The 19615-nt window shown below is 45.8% G+C and overlaps 1 protein-coding gene across 2 annotated transcripts in view; it reads right to left on the minus strand.

Moving 5' to 3' along the window:
• The window catches only part of ECPAS (Ecm29 proteasome adaptor and scaffold), a 790558-nt gene that overhangs the window by 633645 nt on the left and 137298 nt on the right, over positions 1-19615 (minus strand). For both annotated transcript variants that reach the window (XM_069240017.1, XM_069240008.1), the window contains exons 12-13: positions 10180-10229; positions 1596-1662 (exon numbers count right to left, since the gene is read on the minus strand). In XM_069240017.1, the coding sequence (XP_069096118.1) occupies positions 1596-1662; positions 10180-10229 (117 nt within the window). The remainder of the gene's footprint in view (positions 1-1595; positions 1663-10179; positions 10230-19615) is intronic.

Genomic DNA, 19615 nt, shown 5'->3' on the forward strand with positions numbered 1-19615 from the left:
TGGAGTGTAATGGTGTACAGTGCATTGGTGTAGAGTGCAGTAAAGTAGAGTGGTGCACAGTAGAGTACGGAAAAGAATGGTGTAGAATTCAATGACAAGAGTGCTGTACTGCAGAGTATAGCAGCGTAGAGTTAAGCAGTGTAGACTGGAGTGGTTCACATTGGAGTAAGTACAGGGTAGAGTGTAGTGACATATCGTAAAGTGGCATGGAATGCAGTGACGTGAAAATCGGTGGAGTGGTGCAGAGAGCAGTGGCATGGACTACGGTGGTGCAGACTAGAATAGGATAGCGTAAAGTGCAGTAGCGTAAAGTGTTGCAGAGTAGACTGTGGTGGTGTAGAGTGCAGTGGCGCAGAGTAGATTAATGTAGAGCGCACTGGCATAGAGTGCAATGGTGTTGAGTAAAGTGGTGTAGAGTGCATTGACAGAGCACAGTGATGCAGAGTAGAGTGCAGTGGCGCAGTTTGCAGTGGTGCGGAGTATAGTGGAGTGCAGTGGCATTGAATGCCTGGGCTCTGAGTGTCTTGGCGCTGAGTGCAGCGGCGTAAAGTAAATTATTTCAGAGTAGAGTGGAATGATGCATGGTAAAGTACAGTGGTGTAGAGTGCAGAGTAGGTCAGAGTGAGAGTGGATTGGATTAGCGTGAAGTGGCATACAATGCAGTGTGGCAGACTAAAATGTCATTGAGTGGAGTGGCGCAAAGCGGAGTGGTGTAGAGTGAAGTGGCGAAAACTACAGTGGTGCGTACCAGAGTAGTGCTGGGTAGAGCGCATTGGCATAGAGTTGAGAGATTTAGAATAAAGAGGTGCAGAGTGGAGTTAGATAAATGGAGTATGAATGGTGTGGTAGTGCACTGCCATTACATACAACACATCTTCAACTGAAATGACCATTACATTTGCACAGACATACAGTTTTACTGATAAAAGCATACAGCACACAAACGATATGTGGAAATGTCATCACCTAGTACATTGATTTGTTTTGATAATATTCAAATATTGGCTCCCATCACACTTCAGAATTACCAAAAAAGTGTTTCATTTGTGCTTTTCTAATTCTGATATATTCTGAATTATATGCACGGTTCATTTACAAATATTTACATTTTGTTGTGTGCTAGAAAAAAAATAACAGTGTACATCCTTCCTCAAGCATGATTGTCACATAAACCCCCTCACTTTGAAGTCAGAGAAATAAAAGTAAACACCAAGCTCCCTGGAAGACAGAGCCTGGCATTTGACCTTTACCTCTGAATGCACAGCAAATGTGATAAGATAAGAACAAGATTTAAAGGCCTGTTTACAGAAATCTGGTACTGGTGGAAGAATACAGTAAATAGAATTTGTGCAATGGAAGGGACAAATTCATGATATAGAGCCTAACAAATAGAATCAGCAAATATAAAGCAAGCAAATGTCAGTTACAAACCACAAAGTCAATGGTGAGCAATGGGCAGAATGGATTTCCCAGGGGCGATCTGCAAATGTTCCCAGGATGTAGTTAGCAAACCAGACAGCTAAGCAGTCTGGTAAGCTTCGGCCTAAAAGGTGACCACACGCAACATCCACCACCAATGCTTTTCTTTAGCCTACCTTACACAAAGCTTCAAAAAACTGCTGTACAAGAGCAATGTCCTTGGTAAACAGCTGTGGCATCCGGCTGAAATAAATAAAGAGTGAGAAAATTAGGCGTGTGTATTGATGCACCAACAAGTCAATAGTAGTTTTAAGGAATAAACATTTAATTTGCCCATTTAGCTAATCGGACACCTGCTACTGCAACAATTTTAAAACATGTTTTTACATCAATTGGACCAAAAGGGGAATTTAGCAAAACCAAGGCATTAAGTTTAATCTTACAGTGTATTGAACCATTAGTTTGTTGCCCAATACTTTCTCACAGAGAGCCAATACTTTTTTCACCCCAATGGCAGTGAGCCTGGGACTTTATCAAGGATAGAAAATATAACAAGGTCAACCATCTGATTTATTGTACAGTTCCTTAACCCTTTCCCTGCTGTGGAAGTAATGGTTACATCCGTGGCTGCAGCGCTGAGCCGCCACGGACGTAACCATTACGTCCTGGTACCGACCCTCGGGGGATGCGCTAGCGCTCCCCGAGGGCTGCCCCCTCTCCACCCCTACAGGGCTGGAAGGGAAATCGCTTCCACTTCCAACCTCGACCCCCCTCCCACACCCCCCTAGTGACGTCTGATGATCTCAGCACGCGATTGCGTGCTGACATCATCAGAGGTCACCTGCCATCTTTCCAGGGCAATGCGGAAGAGAAATGCTCCGGAAAAAAGCACTAGACACCAGCGATTTTTGTTTTTATACTTACGCATAAGGGGAGCGGCCCCTTGGGCAAGGGCCGCTCCCCAGGGGGGGGCAAAATAATTTTAGGCCTTTTCTGCCCCCCCTGGGGGCAAACTGGCCTATTATAATTAGGTCGATCTGCCCCCAGGTGGGGCAGAAACCTCTAAACACCAAGGATATATATTTTTTTAATTCACTTTATGTTTTTATTTATGGGGACCGACCCCTTAGGCAAGGGTCGCCCCCCCCTGGGGGGCAAACTGTATTTAGGCTATTTATATCAGCCTTTTTTTTGGAAGGCCCATCTGCCCCCAAGGACGGCAGAAAGCCCACCAGAAACCAGGGAAGATTTTTTGTCAAAACAAGAGGGTGGGGTATGGCAAGACCCCCACCCCAAATAAATGGGGCCAAAGTTGTTCTGCCCAGCAGTGGGCAGATTAGGCAATTAGCCCGATCCACACCCCGGGGCGGCAGAAAGTCTACTAGATGTCAGGGAATTAAAAAAAAAAAAAAAAAAAATGGGTTGGTGGCTCCCAACCAGTATGGGTCTGGTTACGCTCCCCCACCCCAACGGAAGGGGGTAAGAGTCTTTCAGCTCCCCCACCCTCACACACTAAAACATCTTATCCCACGGCCAGCAAGAGGATATTTTAATATTTTGGGTTTTGGTTTTACATGTCAGCCATGATGGCTTGGCTAACTCTCAAAATCTTCCCACTTGGAATGGTGAGGGCTGCACTTTTCGGACTTTGGGACGCTGCCATGTAGAAAAATCCACAAGACCTAGACACATCTGAAAACTAAACATCTGGGTGAGTCCACGGTGGTGTGCTTCACATGCACCCCGCACCATTTTCTCACACACAATACCCTGCAAATCTCCAACTTTGCTGGAAATCACACATTTTTGCGATGGAACCGCCTGGAATTTGCAGGAATCCAGAAAATTCCTACCACACAGCATTTTCTCATCTATGGCGATAAAAATTATGCTGCACTTGTCAGCCTAAAAATTTTTTTTTTCAAACTGCCTTTTTGGACCCACTTTGGTTCCCCCTCAATTTTGACATGTTTTTGGCTCTTCCCTTTCACAGGCACTTGGCCCACCTACACAAGTGAGGTATAATTTTTACCAGGAGACTAAGGGGAACGTTGGGTGGGAGGAAATTTGTCCCGGTGCAGTGACCCCACCCAGAAATGTGGGGATTTTTTTTTTGATTTTTTAGCTAAATTTGAGGTTTGCTGAGGATTCTGGGTAAGAAAACATTGGGGGATCCACGAAAGTCACACCTCCCTGGACTCCCTTGCGCACCTAGTTGTCAGAAATGTCTGAGTTTGGTAGGTTTCCCTAGAAGGCTGCTGAGCCCAGGACTAAAAACGCGGGTGTCCTCCAACCCCCCCAAACTCTGTTACTGAAATGTGAGCAAAGTGTTTTATGGGCCAAATTTTGAGGTTTGCAAAGGATTCTGGGTAACAGAACCTATTGAGAGCCCCACAAGTCACCCCATCCTAGATTCCCCTAGGTGTCTAGTTTTCACAAATGCGCAGGTTTGGTAGGTTTTCTTAGGTGCGGGCTGAGCTAGAGGCCAAAATCCACAGCTAGGCACTTTGCAAAAAACACATCACATTTTTACATTGAAATCTGATGTGTCTATGTTGCGTTTCCTTTCGCGAGCATTAGGCCTACCCACGCAAGTGAGGTACCATTTTTATTGGGAGACTTGGGGGAACACAGAATAGCAAAACAAATGTTATTGCCACTTGTCTTTACCCACATTTCTTCCTTCCAAATGTAAGACAGTGTGTAAAAAAAGGGGTATATTTGAGAAATGCCCTGTAATTCACATTCTAGTATGGGCACCCCGGAATTCAGAGATGTGCAAATAACCACTGCTTCTCAACACCTTTTCTTGTGCCCATTTTGGAAACACAAAACCCATTGCATGGTGCGGCTCATTTATTCGCTCTGGGTACCTGGGGTTCTTGATGAACCTACAAACCCTATATAGTCCCGGAACCGGAAGAGTCCAGCAGACGTAACCGTATATTGCTTTTTTTTTAAATCTGACATCGCAGGAAAAAATTACAAAGTAAAACGTGGAGAAAGATGGCTGTTTTTTTTCCCTCAATTTCAATATTTTTTTATTTCAGCTGTTATTTTCTGTAGGAAACCCTTGTAGGATCTACACTAATTACCCCTTGCTGAATTCAGAATTTTTGTCTACTTTTCAGAATGTTTAGCTTTCTGGGATCCAGCATTGGTTTCACACCCATTTCTGTCACTAACTGGAAGGAGCTGAAAGCACAAAAAATTGTAAAAATGGAGTATGTCCAAGTAAAATGACAAAATTGTGTTGAAATGTTGGGTTTTCTGATTCAAGTCTGCCTATTCTTGAAAGCTGGGAAGATGGTGATTTTAGCACCGCAAACCCTTTGTTCATGCCATTTTTAAGGAAAAAAAACAAAAACACAAGCCTTCTTCTGTAGCCCTTTCTTCGGGAACAAAAAAAAAAAAAACTTTTCGCTGTATTTTGGCTAATTTCTTGGTCTCCTTCAGGGGAATCCACAAAGTCTGGGTACCTGTAGAATCCCTAGGATGTTGGAGAAAAAAGGATGCCAATTTGGCGTGGGTAGCTTTGGTGGACAAAAAGTTATGAGGGCCTAAGCGTGAACTGCGCCAAACAGCCAAAAAAAGGCTTGCCACCTGAGGGGGGAAAAGGCCTGGCAGCAAACGGGTTAACATACTAGTTGGTGTGCATACATGTGGATTACTGCCCTGTGCATGTGAGAAAAAGGATTTTTAAAGGAATATATTTAGGAACTAATTGTGGCCACACTGTTGTGTGAAAAATCACTTTTAAGCATATAAAATGGTTCCTATACTTGTATAATTTTAACTAAATTCTAAATATAACAGGTTTTTCACCATTTATGTATTATGCACAGCAATGGTTGCAGATATAAAGAGGTGCATATAAATTGTTTACCAAGCCAATGGTTGCTTTAACTGTTACATATGGTTGGAGGCCTACAGAGGAAAGTGAATTATTAGTCAAATTAAGAAGGTAGACAAAAGGGTGCGGTCATAGGCAATTAGTACTTGAATACAGTGTGCAAAATAAATGTGAAGCAGAGTTTATAGCATAAAAATTCTACAATCACTTATTCTGTCAAAAGGAGGATAGAGGTGGGATAAATAAGGACAAAGGCAAGTGGATGATTGTAGGACACTGGCTCTGTGTATATTATATCAAAATGAGATATAGTGTGCACAGAGTCCAGGGGTTCCCCAAGAGGCTTGACAGAGGCAATATTAGATAATACTAATGCTCTATTTTGTGGTAGTGTGGTCGAGCAGTTAGGCTTATCAGACAGCAGTGTGAAGTATTTGTTGTACACACACAAGCAATAAGTGAAAACACACACTCAATGACTTAACTCCAGGCCAATAGGTTTTTATATAGAAAAATTATTTTCTTAATTTATTTTTAGAACCACAAGATTCAGATTGCAGGTAAGTACATTAAATGTAAGGTAATTTGCATAGTAAGACTTAAAACTTTGAACCAAAACAGTAATGTACACAGCTTTGCATAAAATGCTATTTTAAAAGTGGACACTGTGCAATTTTCAACACTTCCTGGGGGAGGTAAGTACAGTTTAGTTACTACGGTAAGTAAAGCACTTCGAAGTTCAGTCACCCTCAGTGGCACAGGGGCAGCCGGGTGCAGTGGGCAAACAGGGCATTGTGTGTTCAATAGGTTTCAATGGAGGGACCTGGGGGTCACTCAGATGCTGCAGGCAGGGGGGGGGGGGGGGGGACTTCTTGGGCCAGTCACCGACTGGGCAAGGGTGAGGGCCGCCCTGATGGTCGTTGCTGCACCAGTGGTCGGTTTCTCACAGGCCTTCGGGCTGCGGGTGCAGTGCTTCTCCAGGTGTCGGATATCTTCGTCCTGGGCTGTCGCGGTCAGGGGGGTCCTCAGGATTCCCTCTGCAGGCGTCGTCGTGAGGGAGCAGAGAGGGCAGCCCAGGGTGGACACGATGTCTGAGTCGCCTGGGGATCGTCTCTGGATCGTTGGTTTCTCTGAACACGGGCCAGGGGCATCGGGTGCTGAGTGTTGGGGGAGTCCCTTTAAAGATGGTTTCTTCTTTCTTGGTTGGACAGGTCTGCTGACCATGGGAGTTCTTGATCCTTCTTAGGAGCAGGGCAGTCCTCTGAGTTGGCAGAGGTCACTGGGCCCGCAGGATGCGTCGCTGGTGCAGGTTCTCTGAAGTAGGAGACAGGCCAGTAGGGCTGGGGCCAAAGCAGTTGTCATCTTCCTTCTCTGTGGGGGTTTTCAGCTAGGCAGTCCTCCTTCTTTGTAGGTCATCCGAAATCTAAATCTCTTGGAAGCCCTTACATACAACATTTAGGGGTGTTTTTAGGGTTAGAGGGCAGTAGCCAATGGCTACTGTCCCGAGAGTGGCTACACCCTCCTTGTGCTCACTCCCTTTGGGGAGGGGGGCACATTCCTATCCCTATTGGCCCTGATCCTCCAAAGCAAGATTAAGGATTTCTCATGGAGGGGGTCACTTCAGCTCTGGACACCTTAGGGGTGGTCCTGGATAAGGGAGTGACTCCTCCTTGTTTTTCTCATTATCCCTCTGGACTTGCCGCCAAAAGTGGAGCTTTGTCCATGGGCTGGGCATCTTCACTAGCTGGAGTGCCCTGGAACATTGTAACACGAAACCTGAGCCTTTGAGGCTCACTGCTAAGTGTTACAGTTCCTGCAGGGGAAGGTGTGAAGCACCTCCACCCAGTGCAGGCTTTGTTTCTGGCCTCAGAGAACACAAAGGCTCTCACCCCAGGGGGTCAGAACTCGTCTCTCAGTGGCAGGCTGGCACAGACCAGTCAGTCCTGGACTGAAGGATTGGGTAAAATACAGGGGGCATCTCTAAGATACCATCTGTGTGCTTTTATTTTTTTAATAAATCCAACACTGGCATCAGTGTGGGTTTATTATTCTGAGAAGTTTGATACCAAACTTCCCAGTATACAGTGTAGCCATCATGGAACTGTGGAGCTCGTATTTACAAACTCCCAGACCATATACTTAATATGGCTACACAGCACTTACTATGTCTAAGAATGGACTTAGACACTGTAGGGGTATATTGCTCATGCAGCTATGCCCTCACCTGTTGTATAGTGCACCTTGCCTTAGGGCTTTAAGGCCTGCTAGAGGGGTGACTTAACTATGCCACAGGCAGCGTTTTGTGTGCATGTCACCCTGGGGGGATGCCATGTTGACTTTGCCTTTTTCTCCCCACCAACACACACAATCTGCAATAGCAGTGTGCATGTGTTAGGTGAGGGATCCCTTAGGGTGGCATAACATGCTGCAGCCCTTAGGGACCTTCCCTGGTCACAGGGCCCTTGGTACCACTGGTACCTTTTACAAGGGACTTATCTGTGTGCAAGAGATGTGCCAATTGTGGAAACAATGGTACATTTTTAGTGAAAGAACCCTGGTGCTGGAGCCTGGTTAGCAGGATCCCAGCACACTCTCAAGTAAAGTCAGCATCAATATCAGGCAAAAAGTGGGGGTTAACTGCAACAAGGGACATTTTCCTACAATGATTTAAAAATCATGGTATTTACTTTCAAGAGTAACTGGAATGTAGTCAATTACATCAGACTGCTGTGTATTGAGATGGCACCTTTGCTGCAGGAGACCACTTAAGTCGAAAGCTGCCACATTTGAGGGGCCCTTCCTTCCAGTGAAGCATCAGGATATACTGAGTCGAAGAGGTTTATGAAAAGGAACTCACAGAACACATTCACATCCTTGCACTACCAGAGGGAGTTAGTTGTACGGTTCTGCATGACATATGAATCATTTCCTTCCAATATCCTGTCTATTGAGAGCACTTATCCTCTATAAGCTTGTGAAAAGCACAAATCTGCAGCCTGCCATTGGGTACCAGAAAGATGCACGAGGTCATGTAGCCTAAGGGATATGAAACTTGGCTGACCAATTCTTCAGACATATAAATATCTGTATGCCAAGGTAAGCTTTTCTTCCAAAGCATGCAATTTTGCTATATTTGTTTTCAGCATTGATACTAGATGCTGCTTATGCCGGACTGATTGAAGAATTAACTTTGTGGAAAAAGGTTCAGGGTAGCTTAAGGTCCTGTTGAAGATTCTGCACAGACTGGGCTCTTTTACCAACTGATGTACCATGTACAGACAAAGATACCAGTTCACCCTGGGACTGCTGTTACCACTGCAAAATATTAAACACCCATAGGGCTGACCCCGTTAAAGAAGAGAAGAATGCTGATAGTAGCATCTCCCAAAATGGACTCTATAAAACCTCTACTGACGGCTGTCTAGTGGACTATGAAAATAAGACCCTTGTAAGTCTTTAACACCATCAGTCCCTGTGGTGGACACAAGTAAAAATTGGGTGAAAAGCTATCAAACCGCCTCACTCCCTTTTTACCAACTTATTAGCAAGTAGGACTGGATGAAAATCGAGACTTGAACTCTTGCTGTACTAGAATACAGCATGAGAGTCTACCTTTGGACTTCAGTGTTTTGGGAACTCTCTCTAGAGCTTTTGTCTTCAACAACTTGTAAAAACTCTGGTTAAAAAGCAACTTTGACATCCTGGGTGGAATGGTGGGTGCATAATAAAGGAACTTGATTTGGTACGCATTCTTGAAAATATTTAAGACACCCAAATGTCTTTTGTTATCGTGGGCCACAAGAGAAATGTTACCCAATACCAGGGTGCTTATGGATGTGAGAGACTGAGGAAGTTATTGATTTAAGGGTGGACCTTCATGTGCTGCCATAAAGGGATGTTGAGAAACTTTGCTTCTCTGGTTCTTCAGTTTTTGAAAAATTAATTCAGAGGCACCCCATTTTGCTTGTGTTACAGCACACTGTTGTCTTTTCCAGAAGGGAATATGGGACCATTGCTACTTCTTCCACATGCCTTGAGCTATACCTTTGGGAATTCTTCACACTTTTCAGGACACACAGACTATTTGGTTTGAACCTCAATCCTTGTGTGCTGGATTGTGAGCAATGTGTCTCAATTCCATATAATCTTTCTTTCATTACTGCAATATGGAGTCGACACTCAGATTTATAATCCAGTCACTGTACACAATTCTGCAGCTTACTTCTTTTGAGCAAATAACATTACATTACATGCTGTGTCTCCCTAAAACAGATTTCTCCTAATAAAACAGGATAGATGCTTAAAATCTTCCACAAGTTGATAACATATGCAGGGGTGAAGGACCTAATCTTCAATGATGTGGAGATAACACACTTTAACATTTTACAACAGGAGAATAACACTAAGTACTATTATTCTACATCAAATACACAAGAGACAGTATTCCCTGTAAATACGGTTTTACAATTTGGTGGAAACAGTTCATTTATGCTTTTCCTACAACACTAATGCCCTAAATGACTTCCAAATTACAGATGACAAAATAACAGGGCCCTAATAATTCAACCTGTGCCACTGACTCTCTAGAATTGCACTGTTTCTGTGGTATATTTCCACTCATGCCACTAGTGCCATTTCTTATAATTTTGTAAATTTGTGATACTATGTTATCACACACAAATAGTCAACAATGCAACATATTCTGCCCTGGGGCTAACATATGGCCAAAATATTGGGTCTAAAATTCACAAAATAATAAAGCAGAAAAAAATAAAAACCACAAACTCATGCACACATTCATGTATGTGTTAAAACCCTCAACAGGTTACACAGTACAAAATATTATCATTAACAAATGTAGACATCTATTAATATATGTTTGTTCTAAAGCAATACATTAGCCTCACCTGGACAGTTTTCCTACTGCTGAATATGCTGTGGACAGTAGTTTAGGGTCCTTAAAAAAATGAGAAGAAAAATATGCTTATTAATGTATCATTGAATGTCAAAACAATATTATCTTAAAAATAAACTTTCTGGGGAAAAAATGTTTCCTTCCCATTTTAAAAATAATTTGAAATGTAAAATAAACAAAGTGTAATAGAAAATATGTAGACACACTAAGCATGGGCCTAAAAGTAATTCTATTTCTCCAGCATGAATACCCTCTCTAGCACGACACGCTTATAAGGTTCTTGAAAAAACATGAGAATTAAGCTTAGAAATGGATAAAACGATTCAACTGGTGATCCAGGTGAGCCAGGAATCATTGCTGAACCTCGGGATTAGGGCTAATTGGTGATAAAACTTGATTCCTGTGAAGGACAGCACAGCAAACTGAAGAGCCACTGCTCCATCTTGAACCGCATGCAAAATCTGTGGGATTGCAGAATGTGTATGTGAAAATAAACACCCTGCAAGTCAAAGGACACAATCCAGTGTCCAGAATCCATGAATCTGTGCTTATGTAACTGTGCAAAAGGCTCCACAATCATGGCAAAGATCAGGAGGGCATCCATGTCTTGTATCCCTACATATCTTTCAGTTCAGTGACACCCAGCAGTTTGTTTTCACTCTTACCCTGTAGTACAGTAATGTGGTGGCAAGTCACAATAATTCAGGGTTTCTAACAATAATAACCAATTGTAAGTGTCAAGTGCTGTAAGCATCTAATCTAGCCATAGCATGTGGAACACGGTCGAGTAACTTAAAGAGAGAATGTAATCCTAGAGGTTGTCCTGTGGCATGGACTAAATCCTAGTTGATCTTCCTATGCTAGTACATTAATAAATGTAAGCAGTCTACCGGTCAGTCTTTCCTCTGGAATTATGTTGTCCATGTCAATCATGGCTAAAGAGCAGTGTGAATTGCAATTAAGTGAGATCAAGGAGTACCAGAATATTAATAACAAAGGGTTGAGGTTTAGGAATTTAAGGATATTTCAGAGGCTTAATCTATCAAGAAAAGAGGTATCAACACTGAGTCAGAAGTGGACTTAGGTGTTTAATTTTCTCTAAATATGATTCAATATTAATCTCAGTTTTACTTTATTAAAGTACAGAAATAAAGTACTCGATGCTGACATTAAAACATTATGGGAGATTATGGGTGCTTTGAAAAGCGAACTAAAAATGCAACTTGTCCACTGAGCCAAAAAGAGCACACTGTGTTATCTTCTGAAGCAGTGATCCCCAACCTTTTGGCTTCTGTGGACCCCCACTTTATCATTACTGGACCCCGGGGACCCCCACTGAATCATTATTGGAATCTTGGTACCCCCCACTGCGTCATAACTGGATTACGGGGTGCCTGGCCTAAACAGTGTTGATGATTCGAACCAAATAATACACAAAAAATATAAAAAACAAGCCATTCATCAAACACATATACAAACGATAACATTTTATTTATTCTGCAAATATAAATAAAAAACAAATAATAATTTCAATAGGATGTGTAGGAAAGTAGCCTCTTTTTGCCGGTTTGTCAGTGTGTTTGACTGTTCACTGGGATTCTGCTAACCAGGACCCCAGTAAACTTGGTTGCTTGGACCATGCACACCCCACATTTGGCTTACTGGTGCCCCCATGTAAGTCCCTAGTATATGGTACCCAGGGCATTGGGGTACCAGGGGATCCCCATGGGCTGCAGCATACTTTACGCCACCCATGGAGAGCCCATGCAAAGTGTATCTGCAGGCCTGCCATTCCAAGTCACTGCAAGTCACCCCCTATGGTAGGCCCCCTAGCCCAGAGGGCAGGGTGCAAGTACCCGTGTGCGAGAGCACCCCTGCACTAGCAGAGGTGCCCCCACGAGCTCCAATTCCATTTTCCTGGACTTCGTGGGTGCAGGGACGGCATTTTATGAATGTAATGGACATAAGTCAGGGGAGTGACGATTCCCCTGTCCATCACCACCCCAGGGGTGGTGCACTGATCTCCTCCAGAGGGTACCTGGGTTCTGCCATCTTGAATCCAAGGTGGGCAGGGGCCTCTGGGAGCATCTGAGTGGCCAGGTCAGGCAGGTGACCTTAGAGCCCCCTCCTGATAGGTGCTCACCTGGCTAGGTGATCAATCCCCCTTTCAGGGCTTTTTAGGGTCTCTCTCTTGGGTGGGTCCTCAGATTCAGCTTGCGTCGACTACATCCTCCAGGAACTCTCCACCTGCTCCAGGGCTGCATTCCTGATCGTCTTCGTCCTACCGTCAACCAACTTCTGAAACCACAGTTGGGTGGGTGGTGGCTCCTGCCCCCACTGGACTCTGTGACTTCTGGGCTTGGTCCCCTTCTTCCACAGGTCTTCCTCGTCGGCAATCTACTGCTGGTTTCTTGCATTGTTTTCTGTGTGTTGCATTACCTTCTTTTTCTTCCTTTTGGTTGGTTTGGGGAAAATCCAGTAACTTACTCCTTTCTTCCTTGTGGCTGGGGGACACTGTGGTACTTACCTTTCGGGTTTCCTAGTTCCCCCAGCTCCCTTCTACAAATCCCACTTAACTAGGTGGGGGTCCTGTATTTGCATTCTATTTTTTTTAGTATATGGTTCGGGTTCCCCCTTGGGTCACTACTGCCTATTTGCTATTTAACTGTTTTCTATCACTTTTTTTGCATATTTCTGATTACTAGTGTACATATCTAGTGTGTTACTTACCTCCTATTGCTGGTAATTGTGTCACTAAAATAAAGTACCTTTATTTTTGTAACACTGAGTGTTTTCTTTCATGTGCGTAAGTACTGTGTGACTACAGTGGTATTGCATGAGCTTTGCATGACTTCTAGATAAGCCTTAGCTGCTCATCCACAGCTACCTCTAGAGCAGTGGTTTCCAACCTTTTGACTTCTGTGGGCCCCCACTTTATCATGACTGAAACCCAGGGACTCCTCCCCCCCCCCCCCCCCCTCCTCTGAATCATTATTGGAATCCAGAGACCCCCCCCACTGAGTCATTACTGAAAGCTGGGGACCTAAAATGTTGTTATCAAATTTTCTAAGCAGTCGCGGACCACCTGAGGAGGCTTCACGGACCCCCAGGGGTCCCCGGACCACAGGTTGGGAACCACTGCTCTAGAGAGCCTGGCTTCTAGACACTGCCTACACTACACTAATAGGGGATACCGGGACCCGGTGTAAGTACCTTAGGTACCTGCCACACACCAGGCCAGCTTCCTATAGAAAGGTTGGAGTTTTTCAAAATTGAGTCAAAGCAACACATTGTACATACTACATAATGTCGGATGCACCTGCACTGCTCCCACAAATCAATCTGAGAATAGTGATTTAATTTTTAGCTTCCAATTTCAAATTCCTTGACATTTACAGTACATTTTAAAATGTTCAATTTTATAGTCACTTTATTTATATATACACTTTATTAATAATAGAGAATTTTCTAAGCAGTCGCGGACCCCGTGAAGAGGCTTCGCGGACCTATAGGGTTCCCCAGACCAGAGGTTGGGGAACCCCTATTCTGAAGCATTAATTAAACCTAGAAGAAATGTATTGATTCTTATTTTTAGGAAACCTTCAGATTCATGATTTGTAAGGAATTTTAACACGAGTTATACTGTAATCATTTGCAATTTGTTTATATTTGAGAAAATGATAAAAGGAGATTTTGTATAAAATTAATGCTTTGCTGTTTTACTGCTCATATTTTTTTATTGGTTTTTGATAATGACATTTAACTTAAAGTAACAGTAAACAATTCAAATGTTCAAGTTACTGCAGTGCTTGTTTTCTAAGACCTCAAACGTTTTCAGCAGCAGCAGCAGAATACATGCTTACAGTTGTGCTATGGTAGCGGGTATCAGCGCCGCTCCAGACATCAGCTGGCAGTGTGAGCGCCCCTCAGTGCACCGAAGGCATGGGGCGGCTGGGGCCTCAGGCAGAGAGGAGCAGAGACGAGCAACGAGAGGGCCCCCCCCCCCCCAACAGTGGAGTGCGACAGAATTAGCGGCACAGCAAGGAGGTATGCCCTGCAGGCATGCAGGCCTCACACAGCAGGCATAAGGAGTAAGGCAGCTGGGAAGATGGAACGAGGGCGGCTGTGAGTGGTGGAAGGAGGGCAGCTCCGAGCAGTGGAAGAGGCCTGAGGAAGGAACGGTTACGGTCCTGAGTGGGGCGCAAGAAAGCCGGGAGAAAATGACATTGCCCCAGGAGCAGAGGAGGATCTGTCCGGGATTCCAGGGCCCTTGGCTCCGGAGGGGGAGACGTATGAGCAACAGGATGGGGAGGAGGCACCTGAAGGGATGGAGTGCTCACAGGGTGACTTTTGAAGGAGTATCCCGCATCAGAAGCACAGGCTCCCCGGGACACAAGAGGCACCTCGTATGAGCCGAGGAGGGTTCAACTTGCAGACAGCGCAGGGGCTCCCCCACAGTAGAGACATCAGCACCAGCTGATCTCCGGTGGCTAAGGGGTAGTGGCAGCACACCAAACCGTGGGAAGACTATGACAAGAAAGGTCTTTTGAGGTTCACAGACCAGTCAGATCGCCAGAGCAGGTACAAGAAGTAGGCTTGCGATGGGAAAGGATAAACATCCTAACCTGCTGGTACCCCAGCCAAGTATTGACAAATGTATCACTCCTGTGGGTGCCCATGGAGACACCAATGGAGAGCCTGCAATGGCTGGCGTCGAGACAGACAAAATCTTGCAGGCTATTCACACCTCCCAGGCGGCTGTGGAAAGTAAAATAGGCGAAATACGGGTCGACATTACTCTACTTCGTTAGGACTTGAAAGGCACCGTCGCCCGGGTCACAGACACGGCGAACCATGTGTCTGCAGTAGAAGACGAAGTGGGGGAGCTGAAAACTAAAGTTAACCGCCTACTCACCAGAACTTCAACATGCTGAGGATGCAGAAAACCGGTCACAGTGCAATAATTTAAGATTTGTGGCCTTTCCTAAAGGAGCAGAGGGAAAGCAGACTTTCTAGAGGCCTGGCTGAAATTGTGGGTGCAAATAGATAAATTGACTCCGTGGTTTGCTGTGGAGTGTGTTGGAGTGTGCGCACAGGGACCTGTCATCTAGGCCCTCCTCCGGAACCTCACCCAGAGCCATAATACCCCATTTCCTCAATTTCCGTGACAGAGACCATATCCTGCAAGAAACCTGCAAACATGCTGATCTTCGGCACCAAAACACAAAGGTATTGATTTTCCCAGACTATACTAGAGAGGGGCAGCCACGTCGATGCTCTTATGAGCCGGTAAAGCAAAAGTTAAGGGCACTTCAAATTTCCTACATGTTCCTTTTTTCTGCCCGCCTCAAGGTGATGTTCAGTGGAAAAATACACTTCTCTGAGACTCCCGAAACTGAGTGGGAATGGGCGACAGAGGAACAAAGAGATGAACGCCCAACTTCCCCGCGGGAGCGGCTCGCAGTAGGCCCGGACAGATCCCAGGGCCTGAAGCTCAGTCGATTAAAGAAATCCCATACAAGGTCCCACAGGCGGAGGACGGAGGTGGGCCCTGCCTCCCACTCGCCAAGTATGAATGATTCGGCATCACAGTGAGCGCAACACAGGAATGCGTCTCCAGCCCCGAGAGGAGACAGCGACACAACAGACCTGCAACCTGAGAGATTGAGCCAAACGCCGCTAGTGTAAATGAACTGCGTTAAAAGAGATAAGAGATAACTTTGTATTGGCTGAACAGGAGAGATTTTTATCCTAACATATGGAGGGGTCAACCACTCCAAGCTGAGGTATCTTAGTTGCTGATTGGGAAGACACATGGGGCGACAGATGCTTCTTCTGGTTGTGAGGGAGAAGTGTAGGGCGGGGGGAGTTGGGGAATGTTTAGTTACATGAATGCTGCAGTATGGATAATATTTTGCGGTTTGCGATGTCACATAGGCACGACTATATGTAGGTATTCCATAAAGTCCCAGGTAATCCAGTTGCCGATGAGAGGTACGAAAGGACACCTAAATTGGGTATGGGATGGGCCACAGGCCCAGTTGGTAAATCAGGCAGACTCATCCCAGGACTACGGTTAGAGTAGTCTCCTAGAATGTTAATGGGTTGCTAGATAAAATTAAGTGGACAGCTGTACTCCACTATATGCAAGGGTTCCACCGTCCATTCTCTTCCTACAGGAGACACACATGTTGGGCATGTCTTGTCCCTTTCTGGCCCAGTATGGATTTGACAGAGTATATCACGTGGGGGGTCACACGTGGCTCCCGGGGTGTTGGGATACTGCTGCGCAGGGGATTTCCGATGGTGTTAGATCGAACATGGCACGACCCGCAGGGTAGATACATAGCGCTGGCAGAGATGGGACGGGGTTGGTCGCCCCTTAAATCTGATGTGAGTCTATGAGGCTCGAACGGCTCTTGGCGGCTTTCTTGAGGAAGTAACAGCAGTGGTGGCACAGATGCCTCCTGGATGTACAATTGTGGGGGGTGACATGAACACGGTTCTGGACCCAGTGCTGGACACTACCGGTACAGCTTCAGAGACTAGGTGTAGGCGCGAAGCATCCCTGAGGCAGTGAGTGTCCAACTTGGGCTTATACGAGGTATGGAGGACTTTGAACCCACGCTCTAAGCAGTACACCCACACGTCAGCAGCGCACCATACGCAGGCACGCATTGACATGGTCTTTATGCCAGCGACTGATCTGCCTAGGGTTAGACAGATCTTGGTTCGGGGGATTTCAGATCATGCTCTGATCCTCCTGAATATCGGTTCAATTTGCCCAGCACAACGTCCTGTGTGGCGCCTAAATGCCTGGCTTCTCCAGAATAAGGAATATGCTGAGAAATTGAGGGAAGAGATTGTCAGTTTTTTTCGAGCTAAACGAGGGGATGGTGAGCACGTATGCGCTGCTGTGGGAAGTTGGGAAAGCCACAATAAGGAGTCAAGCCTGAGCCCTCCTACGGACGCAGGAGAGGGCGAGACAAGCAAATATTGCCCAATCAGAGAGGCGCTTCAATTAGAAAGACGCACAGCCCAGGGAGAACAGGAAGCCGGCGAGCGTACCCTCAATCTGGTTGAGGGAAGCAATAAGGGCACAATCTATGGAGGCAGCAAAACTGTTATGGCGCGCATCACAGGCGAGGGTCTACGGGTGGGGTGACAAAAACAGTAAATTGCTATATTGGCTGGCCACAAAGCCAATGGGGGGGGGGGGGAGGGGGGGGAGGAGTAATACCTGAAGTGATTGATAAAGCAGGACTGTCCCACACCACTCATACGAAGATAGCAACAGCCTTTGCGCAATCATATGCCCTGCTGTATGCAACAGCACCCATGCCGCAAGCAGAGATAGAGGAACCACTCTTACACGAATTGGCCCTGCCGAGCATCCCGAGGCAGAAATTGCAGGCATTGGATCAACCCATCACGCTGGAAGAGATAAGAAAATGCTATCTCGGCTCTGAAGGCTGGGAAGGTGCCAGGGCCGGATGGATATCCCAAGGAATTCTATTTCAGGTTCAGGGACCTCCTAGGGCCCCGACTGCTGGCCCTACATGAGGGAGCGCTGGAGTTGAGCACCTTCCCAGAATCCCTGGACCAGGCCACAGTGTTGGCCCTTCCCAAGACTAACCCACCATCCCTGTCATGTGCAAATTACAGACCAATATTGCTGATCAACGAGGATCTGAAGATATATGCAACAGTATTGGTGAACCGTATGCAGAGGGTTATAGGGACTCTGATTCACCCAGACCGGTTTCATGCCAACCTGTAGCACTAGGCACTGCATAAGACAACTGAACGTCATACTGGCACATAGACATGCTCTTCGGGGACCCTTTTCACTGATTCTAATAGGCTTCGAAAAGGGTTTGACACGGTTGACTGTGCATACCTACGGCAGGTCCTGGTCAAGGCCGGTTTTGGCAACACATTACGGCACATGGTAGATTTATTGTATCGCTCCCCCACAGCCAGGGTACTATTTAACGGGACAGTGTTGGAGGTTTCCTATCTGTAGAGGGACACTGCAGGGTTGCCTGCTGTCCCCTCTTCTCTTTGCCTTGGATATTGAACCATTAGCCTACGTGCTCCAGGCGAACCCTCTGGTGACAGGCCTGTGCTGGCCCCAGGGGGAGGAAGACCATATAGCATTGTATGCAGACAACGTGATGCTGTATCTGTCCAGCCCGAAGGAAAGTGGACCCAGATGCCTTCACCTCCTGCTTCTGTTCTCAGAAACATCTGGACTGGCGATTAACTCAAAGAAATCGCTTCTGGTTCTGTGACGGGGTACAGAGAGGTGATTGACAGGCAATCTGAGTTGCCTCTAAGGAGGCTCAGCTTCACATACCTGGGAATCAAAATAGCACTGGAACCATCCCTAACATGGGCGTTAAACATCAAACCTCTGGTTCGCAAAGTTAAGGCATACTTGAAGAAGTGGAGCATACTGCCTCTTAATGTTTTAGGGTGCATTGATTTATTTAAAATTATGGTATTGCCCGGCTTTCTTTTCCTTCTCCAAAATCTGCCAATACAGTTATCGTCTCAGTGGTTTGGGGAACTGGAAGCCCTAAATACAGCCTTCCTTTAGCAGAATAAGATGAGATAATTAGGCAAAAAAATATGTCAGCGAAGCATGTACGAATGCGGGTTGGGGATGTCCACTATACGCTACTATTACCTAGTTTCTCAGGTTCTTGTGCTCCACTACTGGCTTACCGGGGATGGGCAGACCCGGATTGGTGTATGCGGCCAGTGTCACAGAATTTCCAGGAGGTAACCAGAATGGTGATCATGGGAAGGAGTTAACACAGATGACTCCGCTCTGGAGAGGGACCTGGTTGGGAGAGGCAAGCGCGTTTAGTAGGCTTTTCAAGATGGGACGCAATTGGCATCACTGTGCTGGGTGACGTGAGTAACAGGGACCATATGCTTTCCTTCCAGGAACTGCAACAGCGATACACAATGTCACACACCCAGTTTCATAAATATTTGCAACTGCAACACGCACTAAAATACCACATACCAGCAACCACCACAATTCTGGAGTTTAGTACAATGGAGGCAAAGGTGCTGATGTGGGTATTGGGCAAAGGATGAATCTCCCAAATATATCTTTCAATAGTATTAAACACCTATGAGTCGCTTTGCTCCCTGAGAAGTAGATGGGAAACATGGGTGGGGCCCATGGATGAAGATGATTGGCGAGATGCCTTGATGGCGCCGTGAGTAATCACAATTTTGTCTAAACTGAGACTGGTAAATGTACTACTTTGCATGGTGCATACCTAACCTTATGCATTGTGCTGGGCTTCGCTCCGCTCCGGACCCTGCAGTGGATGATGTGATGGCTCCCCAGCAGACTTCTTTCACATGCCATGGTCCTGTCCACTTGCAAGACGCTACTGGGAACAGGT

This window comes from Pleurodeles waltl, chromosome 1_2 (assembly GCF_031143425.1).
Source record: "Pleurodeles waltl isolate 20211129_DDA chromosome 1_2, aPleWal1.hap1.20221129, whole genome shotgun sequence".
Classification (NCBI taxonomy): Eukaryota; Metazoa; Chordata; class Amphibia; order Caudata; family Salamandridae; genus Pleurodeles; species Pleurodeles waltl.